Consider the following 12199-nt stretch of genomic DNA (forward strand, 5'->3'; position numbering starts at 1 on the left):
TTGCACATTTGCAAGAATGCATATTTTGTATTTTATAAAAAGATTCCATATACATATATTCAGATCACCACTCATGGAACAATACTCAAACACCACACAGCATCCCACAGCTGTTTAGATAGAGTCTTGCAACAAAAAAAAAAACATTGCTTCAAATTCTGGCTGTAGGCAAGACATTTAAAGTAAAACATTTAGTTTTTAACTGACAGAACAAGGCATTGGCATGACTAAGATTCTTGATGGCCAACAATTACATTACACTTCACATATTATAGATTTATATATACCCCCCCCCCCCCCCCCCCCCCCCCCCCCCCCCCCCATCAATACAAGTCTTTGTCAATGGCTCTGTGGCTAAGGAGCTTGAGTTCAGGCAACTTCTGCTCAACACCTCAAAAATGTTCTCCACACAAAGAGCATCACTGAATACATTGAGATGCAGAGCAGGAAGAGCAACCCGTTGTCCTGGAATGATGAGAGTTACAGACTGGAATGAGTGTGGAGAATTATGTGTCTGTATTTGGCAACACTGGGAATCAATGGCACATTTGCAACATGGTGTGTGAAAGGACAGCACTGCAGGTGATTCCTCCAACGTTCTGGTCCTGAGTGGGAGTTTATTTTATCACATTAGGTACCCAAGGCACTGGGATTATACAAATCCCCTCGGGAATAAGTTTACAGTTCCACGGAAAAGTTTCCTGCAATATTTTTCAGGAGTAGTGGTTTAAATGGCATTTCTACGATTTGCACCGTTGGGGTTTTTTTTTTTATTAAGTAAAAAATAAACGTTTTAAACATTTTGCATTAAACGGCTTCAGTCTTTTCAGAACACTTTAATATAAAAAATTATGAAAAGATGTAGTCCTTGGCTGGCAACATTCTGTAGCCGTGTTCTGAGTGAGATGCAGCTCTGACAATGGAAAATACTACACCGAGCAGATAGATATTTACTGTGTGTGCAGTTTGTGGCAATGGATTGGGAGGTGGGATCTCTCAAGATACACTGATGCCTCTTGCAATGTCAGGTTCTCTTGGGCAGCTTACATCCCAGCGGTATGAATATTAACTTCTCTAACTTCAATTAACCCTTGCTTTCCCTCTCTCTTCATCTCTCCCCTCTCGTTCTCAGACCAGTCTGACTGTCCGCCTGATTATATTTTATCTATGTACTCTTCGTTGTCAGCTTCCCCCAGCTAACAATGATCTATTCTTGACCTTCGTCCTCTTTGATGTCTCATTTTCACACCTTACCCTTCCTTATCTCTGTCTCCCTCTCCCCTGACTCTCAGTCTGAAGAAGGGTCTCGACCCGAAACCTCGCCCATTCCTTCTATCCAGAGATGCCGCCTGTCCTGCTGAGTTACTCCAGCTTTTTGTGTCTATCAGGGGGAATATAATCTGTACAAATTGCAACTGGTCAGCATCTTGTTCATTTGAGCAGTTAACAGTACATACATCAGCCTCTGCCACCTTTAGGAAGGTTATATCTCAGGACAATTGTTTGAAGAACACAACAGTTCCCTCACCATCCTGGCTGAATTTTCACGATGGGAGAGGGACTTTGCACCAAATATTCACAGCAACCAGCCTGAAGAGAACCAACCATGAAGAGAAGAGGCTTTGAAGATGCAGGTGCAAACATTTAGCATTTTAAGGCATTAAGAGGAACCAAATGGAAGGCGAGGGATATCTACAAGTGTTCAACCAGTATTGCAACTAAACCTCCCTAGGAACATACAGACCAAGCGAGGGTGCATTAGGTTGTCCACGGTGCTGATACTCTGCCCCTCACCTCTCCCTCACCTCAGTCAGGGCCCTGGTTATGGACACGGCAACAACACTTTGCAAACCATTCTCACCCACATATCCTGCAGGCAAAGAGCACCAAAGAGCAACTAAGAACACCAACCCTGGCATTGTGGAGCATATTCCCAGTAACAGGGAGACGCTTCTATTAACAGATTGCGAATGCTGAAATGAAAGTGAGAAAGTCCAGCACCAAGCATGAATTATCTTAAGAGTAAATTACATTTGTTTCATATGAAAATGATCCAGATTGCAAACACTGACCGGCTGTGGGGATGTAAGCGCTGGAATTGGTACAGGCCATCTTGCAATTACACCAGCTGGGAGAAGCAACAACAGTTTATACCACAGCAGCATGGAAGAAGCATAGATATATTATCCTGAGGGAAAGGACAGGAGGTTTAGCACTGGCATTGATGTGTGTGTCACTGCTTGTCCACTAGATGGCCCTGGTGCTCCAGTGGGCATTAACACTAGGCAGGATGCCGTCTCTCTCATCCCACCCTCTGCTTGTCTCTGTCCATTGCAAACAAGCGCAGGAACACACTACAGTACATAACAGCTGAATGTATGCCAACCTCACAGCTCAACGCTAGCCTTGAGAATGGGACAGACGTGCTGGTGGATGGGAAGGAACTGTAGATGCTGCTTTAAACCGTAGACACTGTGCTGGAGTAACTCAGCGGGACAGGCAGCATCTCTGGAGAGTAGGAATGGGTGATGTCTCGGGTCAAGACCCTTCTTAAGTCACGACCTGAAAAGTCACCCATTCCTTCTCTCCAGAGATGCTGCCTGCTGGTGTATGGGTGGGATACCATGGCTGGTGGGTTAGGGCCTGACCTCCAGTCTGCCGTGCCAAATGTCCACTGCCCACAACGGCCCTCAGCTCAACGAACAATCGACATGCACCTTGAACGGTGCTCAACGTAATGGGCAGGACACACTCACCCTGAAGTCTTCACATCAGAAGGTGCGGACTGACAACTTCACAATCATCTTCAGGTGGACATAAAGGTCAGTCACCTCATTGCAACAAACCCACCCACACCTCCAGCCCCACTCCGGCCGTTCACATTGCCGATGACCGTTGCTTTTTTATGGAGACTACAAGGTGCTAGCTCGCATTTCGTTATCCCTGTCGGTTTCTGTGCGATTGTTGCCCTATGAGCTGCTTCAGCTGTTCAAGGACCCGACTGCCCAATTTACTTAAAACATTTTATTTTTTAAACTTCAGTAATCTTTTTGCAATTAAAAATCCTAGACATTCGAAAACTTAGTTTTAAACTTGTAGTAGACTGTAGATCTGTGGTACACAGAGTCACAAACAAGGCACTGCTGGTGAGCATACAAAATAACCCGGAGCTCCAACTGCTAATGTCACAATGACCATTAAAGTATTACATTCAAGTTGGCAAACAATGATTCAAGTGAAAACAGAGTCTATATAAATCTCAAAATGTGATGTACACAAGGGATTACATCCCAGCCTTTGGTACAATGTGGAACTCTTTGCCACAGATGGCTGTGGAGGCCAAGTCAATGGAAAATGTTAAGGCAGAGATATGGATTCTTGATTAGTACAGGTGTCAAGGGTTATGGGGAGAAGGCAGGAGAATGGGGTGAAGAGGGAGTGATCAGCTATGATTGAATGGCAGAGTGGACTCGATGGGTCGAATGGACTCATTCTATTATAACCTGTGAACGTGGTGGTATCTAGTGAGCAAGCCAAGATCTCCACCTGCCTAGTCTGCTGGGGGGGGAGGGGATGGGAGATAGCATCATGGGAGGGGTCTTCAGGATGACTATCAGCCCTGTCACACCCTGACTGTGGTCAGTAGAATGGGCCATGTGTTAGGTACATGTCCTTGTCCCACTCTCGCCTGGCCTGTACACCCGGCCTGTAGACCCCAGCCTACACTCCCAGGCGTGTACATCCAGGCCTGCAGACCCCGGACAGACCACCATGCCACAACTCCCCCCATGGGAGAGAGTAGCTTCAGAGCACAGGAAAAGTTCAGCAAACTATTTGTCCAAAACACAACTTTGCTTCCAGAAACCAAGACCAATTTAACAGGAGAATTAGTCGACTAAAGGCAAGCTAAGCCCAGGGAAACAATGTCATGTTCCCAACTTTAATAATGGTTTCATTAATCAGGAGTGCCTCACTTGAGAATATACAGGAGGCAAAATGAAAACAGTAGAGGATAAAAGCAAAGTTTCAGGGTGAAAGAGTCCCAGATAACATCACCATAACTTTCATTCTTCTGAATTCACAATAGGGACAGAAATTAAATCAAAGAATCAGAAGACACTGGGTGCCAGCAGGCTAATTCTTTAAATAAAAATGATACTGAAAGGTGACATTCACTTGCAGGGTGGGTTTATGGAGTCGGGACTCGAAATTCTCTCTCTACACATATTTTCATCATCTTTAGCTCAGAGTTCCAGCATCTGCAGGATTTGTGATTTGGAAACTTGCCCCAAATATCAGGACAAATGAGTGCTCATGTTTCTGTTTGCTGCCCAATCACCTTCCCTGTTTGCTGTCTGTATCACACGCACACAGGAGATGTAATACAGGCTCAAAGTGTTCAGCCAACAGTGGCCACACCTAGCCTGCACCTTGATCTACAACCACTTTGCGGCTAAAGTTTGCAGGCCTTGGATTTTAAACTCATCAGCAAACAAAAAAAGCTGCTGTTGGAACAAGGAATCAGTCAGCATCCTGCTAATCTCTTTTGTACTCGAAACTCATTACTTGCTGAAATAACACCCATAATTATCCCCATAAATGCCACTGTATATTTTCAGTAAAATAGGGACATATTTAAAAAAAATTCAGGTCATTGTCATTACTTGCAAGCACTGAAAATCATTGAGCATTGAGATGTGGAAACAAGGAACTGCAGATGCTGGCTTACAATAAAGGACACAAAGTGCTGGAGTAACTCAGCAGATCAGGCAGCATCTCCGGAGATGTTTCGGATTGGGACCCTTCTTCAGACTGAAGGATCGCAACCCAAAATGCCACCTATCCTTGTTCTCCAGAGATGTTGCACGACCTGCTGAGTTACACCAGTACTCGGTGTCCAGTATTGATTGGGTTCCAAGCCGATCAAAGTGTATCAGAAGGAAAAGTCTCCTGGGTTTAGCTCAATACCACGATGATAGATGTTTCCGCCACTGAGACTAGAGGCCGGGAGGACCTTCAAGGAGCAGAGTCATGGACCTTCCACGTTAATCAGTGCATGCTGTTTTCAGAGCCAACTCGTTGTCCCAAGGACATCTACATCACAATACAGACGCACGCCACTGTAATCTTTGCAATCACTGCAATCTTTGAATAGAAGCAAGGAGCTGAATGAGCCTTCAAACTGGAGGGCAAACGGACTTGAACTAAACCAATCCACATTTTCTCCCCTGATATCACACAGACAGACTATCCTAAACAAGGACCATGTTATTAGGATTTGACATTTCGTTCTGTTCTGGCCCAAACAACCTTAAATCGGAAAAATAAATGTCCCCAGTTTAAAATTGAAATTGTTAACATTCACAGTAACCTCTCAGTTTTAATACTGCATTTATATCTTTAAAAAGTCTGCACACAGACATCTTTTTTTTTTTACATTCTGTACAGCGATTGTTAATAGAATTGCAACTTAGGAATGTTTAAGAGGATATAAAGATTGCGAGGGAAGTTTGTGGATTGGAGGGAGCGGTGGGGGAGGGGGGGGCAGTGGTGAGCTCCAAATGCCCACAGTCCTGTAATGAAAGGAGAGAGGACCACATACCCTGGCTGACCAGTACATGGTGGAACAATTACAATTTACAAAAGAAAAAAAAACAAATATAATTTCTGGACGTACGTAGGTCCGATAAAGAAATCACACACAAAGTGGGTGTGAAATGAAGTAACAGGGGACAGAAGGGTGGAGCTCTCACTGTTTTACATACATCTTGTTCACCTGTTTGTCTGACCCCCCCGCTGATCCTTCTGCTTGTCATTCCCCCACCAACAGTAACCCACATTTGCTGTGGACAAGTACTTGGCATCGAGCACACTGCCCTTTGAAGCAGACCTCCAGTCAGCTGCAGTAACTGGGCTGGCATCCTCCTTCTCACCGCCGCTACTTCCCACCGGTACTACTTGGACAGCCGGCTGATGACGCGGATCAGTGCGGCGTTCTCATCCTTCAGCCTCTGGTTGTCCACCTTCAGGTCCGTCAAGATCTATGGGCACGCGCAGAGAAAACACAACGGAGTTTTGCACTGTTTCACAACGTTTGACAGCACTGGGCCTCCTCTCGCTGGAGTTTAGAAGGTGGAGGAGGACCTCATTCAACAATGAAAGGCATAGATAGAGTGGATTCAATAGATAAGGTTCAATTGTTGGGTATTAATGGTGGAGTAGCAAGATGGATTCAACAGTGGCTGAATGGGAGATGCCAGAGAGTAATGGTGGATGGCTGTTTGTCAGGTTGGAGGCCAGTGACTAGTGGGGTGCCACAGGGATCTGTGTTGGGTCCACTGTTGTTTGTCATGTACATCAATGATCCGGATGATGGTGTGGTAAATTGGATTAGTAAGTATGCAGATGATACAAAGATAGGTGGTGTTGTGGATAATGAAGTAGATTTTCAAAGTCTACAGAGAGATTTATGCCAGTTGGAAGAGTGGGCTGAAAGATGGCAGATGGAGTTTAATGCTGATAAGTGTGAGGTGCTACATCTTGGCAGGACAAATCAAAATAGGACATACATGGTAAATGGTAGGGAATTGAGGAATGCAGTTGAACAGAGGGATCTAGGAATAACTGTGCACAGTTCCCTGAAGGTGGAATCTCATGTAGATAGGGTGGTAAAGAAAGCTTTTGGTGTGCTGGCCTTTATAAATCAGAGCATTGAGTATAGAAGTTGGGATGTAATGTTAACATTGTACAAGGCATTGGTGAGGCCAATTCTGGAGTATGGTGTACAATTTTGGTTGCCTAATTATAGGAAGGATGTCAACAAAATAGAGAGAGTACAGAGGAGATTTACTAGAATGTTGCCTGGGTTTCAACAACTAAGTTACAGAGAAAGGTTGAACAAGTTAGGTCTTTATTCTCTGGAGCACAGAAGGTTAAGGGGGGACTTGATAGAGGTCTTTAAAATGATGAGAGGGATAGACAGAGTTGACGTGGATAAGCTTTTCCCACTGAGAGTAGGGAAGATGCAAACAAGGGGACATGACTTGAGAATTAAGGGACAGAAGTTTAGGGGTAACATGAATGGGAACTTCTTTACTCAGAGAGTGGTAGCTGTATGGAATGAGCTTCCAGTGAAGGTGGTGGAGGCAGGTTCGATTTTATCATTTAAAAATAAATTGGATAGTTATATGGACGGGAAAGGAATGGAGGGTTATGGTCTGAGTGCAGGTAGATGGGACTAGGGGAGAATACGTGTTCGGCACGGACTAGAAGGGCCGAGATGGCCTGTTTCCGTGCTGTAATTGTTATACGGTTATATATGGATGAGGAGAGGATGTTTCCACTGGTGGGAGAGTCTAGGACTAGAGGTCACAGCCTCAGAATTAAAGGGTGTTCTTTTAGAAAGAAGGTGAGGAGGAGCTTCTTTAGTCAGAGGGTAGTTAATCTGTGGAATTCATTGCCACAGAGGGCTGTGGAGGCCAAGTCAGTGGATATTTTTACGGCACAGATTCTTGAATTAGAACGGGTGTCAATAGTTATGGGGAGAAGGCAGGAAAATGGGATTAGGAGGCAGAGATCAGCCATGATTGAATGGCGGAGTGGACACGATGAGCCGACTGGCCTAATTCTACTCCTATAACATGTGAACTATTCTGGTTACCTAGTGTTGCTGATTATCAACTTATGGTATGATTGATAATGGTGTATGTGTCTGTGTGTTGTTGCATCACGAGGCTGCTAAACTGCAGCAAGCTTTCTCTGTGCGCCGTATCCTACCTGATCTCCCGGTTGCTAAGCACTTTACTCCCTCTCCCATTCCCACACTGACCATTCTGTCCTGAGCCTCCTCCACTGTCAGAGTGAGGCCCCACGCAAACTGTTGGAACAGCATCTCGTATTTCTCTTGGGCAGCTTACACCCCATCTGTATTAACATTGAGTTCTCCAAGTTCAAGTAACCCTTGCATCCACCCCCTCTCTCTCCATCCCTCCCCCACCCTAGTCATCATACTAGTCTCACTGTCGTCCCGACGAGTTTTATTGTCTGTATCACTCATTATCACCTACCCCACAGCCAACAACAGACCATTGTGGGCTCCACCGTTCCTAGATCATCATTGCTTTTTGCTCATCTTTCATTCATTTTTTCTATGTACCATCTATATCTCTCGTTCCCCTCTCCCCCGACTCAGTCTGAAGAAGGGCCTCGACCCGAAACATCACCTATACCTTTTCTCCAGAGATGCTGCCTGTCCCGCTGACTTACTCCAGCATTTTGTGTCTATCCTCCCAAGTATTTCATTGTTCTGTTGCCAGTACATGTGACAATTAAACTCTTTGAGTATAGACTGTGTTCGATAAGCAGATCTGATAACAACCTTCTTCCTCATCAATTAGTTTAAACTAAAGATTCACAGAAGTCATCTGAAATTCATAATTTCCCTTAGTGCAGTCAGTCACACAGCCTAGATACAGGCCCTTCAGCCCAACTTGTCCATGCTGACCAACATGTCCCAGCTACACTAGTCCCACCTGTCTGCATCCCTCTAAACCTGTCCTATCCATGTACCCGTTTAAATCTTTCTTAAACAATGGGATAATCCCAGCCTCAACTACATCCTCCGGCAGCTCGTTCCATACACCCACCACCCATTGCGTAAAAAAGTTACCCCTCAGGTTCCGATTAAATCTTTCCCTCCTCTCCTAAACCCATGTCCTCTGGTTCTCCATTCACCCATCCTGGGCAAGAGACTCTGTGCATCTACCTGATCTAATCCTCCACCTTGTGCTTTAAGTAACCATATTACTGAGAACTGTGTCGACTTCAACACCCAGAACAACTATGCTGCTATGAATCATGTCATCCATTTAGTTACCTTTAGCCTCTCCTCCAGTTCAGCTGTCCTTCTTTCAAACGCCCTTCGTTCCTGTGTTATAAAGACAGACACTGATCAATGAGGGTATAATATTTTGCCCACTGGTAAATAATGCTAAACAAATTAAATGACCACCCTGTCCCATAGCCGTCAGAAGACAATGATCATTTGAGTCTCTGTGCGGATATCTGCTCCTTCAAAGAGCAGCTTGCAATGTGCTTCCCACACATTTTATCCAGCATGCCAATTTTATTTTAGATCCTCCAGAAATACAACTACATTTCAAAGAATTGTCCAGCACAGACACTGGCCCTTTGGCCCATCATGTTCATGTTGACCACTACAGCACAGACACGAGCCCTTTGGCCCATCATGTCCATGTGGACCACTCCAGCACAGACACGGGCCCTTTGGCCCATCATGTTCATGTTGACCACTCCAGCACAGACACGGGCCCTTTGGCCCATCATGTCCATGTTGACCACTCCAGCACAGACACGAGCCCTTTGGCCCATCATGTCCATGTTGACCACTCCAGCACAGACACGAGCCCTTTGGCCCATCATGTTCATGTTGACCACTCCAGCACAGACACGGGCCCTTTGGCCCATCATGTCCATGTTGACCACTACAGCATACCATTAACCAGCACACAGTATATGAGCAAAACACCAAGTGCTGGAGGAACTCATTGGGTCAGGCAGCATCTGCGGTGGGAATGGACATACAACGGTCCAAGTTGCGATCCTTCTGAAGTGGGGTCCTGACCCAAAATGGCATCAGTCCATTCCCCCCCCCCTCCACAGATGCTGCCTGGCCCACCCACTTCCTCCAGCACATTTACATTTACCCAACATCCAGCATCTACAGTTTCTTGCATCTCCAGACAACCCAATGGTTTGTAAGTGTTAGCTAAGTTAATATTTTAAGATTTACTAATAATGGGGCAAAAATAATCACTTTTCACCATCTAATGGAATATACTAAAGAGCAGCAAGTTTACACGGCCACTTTGGAGCAGTGTTAAAAATATATATTTATCCATAGTTACACTTTCTAGAATAGTGTGTTTTGTAGGGTGTATATACCAAATGTGTAAGAAGGAACTGCAGATGCTGGTTTACACCGAAGATAAGACACAAAATGCTGGAGTAACTCAGAGGGTCAGGCAGCATCTCTGGAGACAAGGAATGGGTGACATTTCAGGTTGGGATCCTTCATCAGACTGAGAGTCAAAGAGGGGAAAACTAGAGGTGTGGAAAGGTATAGGACAGATGAGAGCCTGCATCGTTGATTCAGGAACGGTGGAGCCCACAATGGTCCATTGTTGGCTGGGGACGAGATGATAACAAAGGAACACCAACAGTGAAATTAGCTGGAGGACTAGGGTGGGGGAGGGATGGAGAGAGAGGGGATGCAAAGGTTACTTGAAGTTAGAGAAATCAATATTCATGCCGCTGTGTTGTAAACTGCCCAAGGGGAGTTTAAGGTGCCTGGCCCACTGAGTTACTCCAGCATGTCTATGCTTTTAGTGTCAGTTTTCCTCGCATTTTGTGGAAACGACATGATAAATTGCCACACCAACATTGACACGGGAAGTTGAGTTTGAGGACTTACAAATCTCTCCAGCTCCAGCCGTGCAGGCTGGTCTCCACGTTGCTGCCTCTAAACATGGACACAATGAAAACACCCGTCAGAAACAAACCAGACAGCCATACACACAACGGGCAGCACGTGCCGCAGCGCTACAGTTGCTGCCTTACAGCGCCAGAGACCCGGGTTCCATCCCGACTACGGGCACGGTCTGTACGGAGTTTGTACATTCTCCCCGTGATCTGTGTGGGTTTTCTCTTGAGATCTTCGATTTCCTCCCACACTCCAAGACGTGCAGGTTTGTAGGTTAATTGGCTTGTGTGGGAATTGCTGGTCGGTGTGAACTCTGCGGGTCAAGGGGCCCATATCTCTAAATTAAACACTGCTCTGCACGTCCCCAACACAGAGGTCGTGCTACACCCCACACAGATTGTCGTTGCACAAGCAGCTACAACGTACATCTCTACACGGGGTAGGTAGTTGAGGGAGGATGGAGAGGAAGAGGGGTGCTTTTGGTTCGTGACCTAAAATTGGAGGATTCATTGTTCATACCGTAGATACAAAAAGCTGGAGTAACTCAGTGGATCAGGCAGCATTTCTGGAGAGAAGGAATGGGTGAGGTTTTGGGTCGAGACCCTTCCTCTCTCGCTCACTCATTGGTCACTATATTGTGAACTACCCACGTGGAATATGAGCTACTGTTGCTCCAGCTTGTGTGGCCTCATTCTGGCAATGGAGGAGGCCCAGGACAGAATGGAAAGGGGAGTTAAAGTGAATAGCAACCAGGAGATCCCGCAGGCCTCAGTGTTTGGCGAAACGGTGACAAGGTCTAAGCCTGATCGCACTGACAGGGAACACCAGATGCAGTACATGTTAGAGGGGATGCACATGAACCTCTGTCTCATCCTGTGAAACACCGAGGCAGGTTTAAAGTGAGCATTTAAGACCACCGCCGGAGTGATGTGTTGTGTTTTGGTGGACCATTGTACAAGTTATGTTTGTGACCAAACAGCAGAGAGGCGGGTAACTAACATGCACACCAACGACTGGGACCACGGCAGTAACGGCAGTGGGGCCGGCAACATTCTTACCTTCATCACCCTCTCCAGCTCACGGTTGGCCTGTGAGAGGTAATACTGTGCATCTCGTAGCTGCTCCTTGAGCCCGACATTCTCCGACAACACCATCTCGTACATCTAAATGGAGCAACAGTACACAACATCTCATGTGGCGCGCCAGTTTAGCAGGCAGTGTAACCCCGTAAGCCCTTGCATTCGTACAGCACCCTATCGCAACAACGCATCCATGGATTAGTTCAAATATATCTACTCATTACATTTAGTGACTTTTAAGGTGCTAATGCACAGGCAATTGTAATAACAAACGTCCAAACACCAAAAACGCCCAACATACACAGTTTTGTTTGATGTCGACGATTAAGGAGGAAATGAGCTGAAACTTGGTGGTGGGTCTTTAACGAGCAGCTCATGGGGGAACTGATCTCACCTTTAAGACGACAACTGTTAGTGTGCTGGGAAGTGACCAAGGCTGCACATCACAGCCTGCACGGAGGCATGAAGTGTTGCCCCTCTGACCCAGTAACGGGGAACACCCACAAATATCATTTACCAGGTCCAGTGCATGCAGTTAGCGAGCTCAGTTTGAATGCTCTTGGTTTGGTTACTGTGGCTTCACCAGTCCCAGTGAAACTCCAGGCACAGTGGGTGCTGT

The 12199-nt window shown here is 45.9% G+C and overlaps 1 protein-coding gene across 1 annotated transcript in view; it reads right to left on the reverse strand.

Annotated features, from left to right (window-relative positions):
- Nucleotides 1-313: 313 nt before the first annotated feature.
- LOC129713999 (protein phosphatase 1 regulatory subunit 12C-like) overlaps nucleotides 314-12199 on the reverse strand; it is a 46512-nt gene continuing 34626 nt past the window's right edge. The window contains 4 exon segments of the mRNA XM_055663454.1: nucleotides 314-6041; nucleotides 8876-8926; nucleotides 10493-10540; nucleotides 11560-11664. Of these exon segments, the coding sequence (XP_055519429.1) occupies nucleotides 5955-6041; nucleotides 8876-8926; nucleotides 10493-10540; nucleotides 11560-11664 (291 nt within the window). The 3' untranslated portion in view covers nucleotides 314-5954.

Source organism: Leucoraja erinacea, chromosome 37 (genome assembly GCF_028641065.1).
Source record: "Leucoraja erinacea ecotype New England chromosome 37, Leri_hhj_1, whole genome shotgun sequence".
NCBI lineage: Eukaryota > Metazoa > Chordata > Chondrichthyes > Rajiformes > Rajidae > Leucoraja > Leucoraja erinaceus.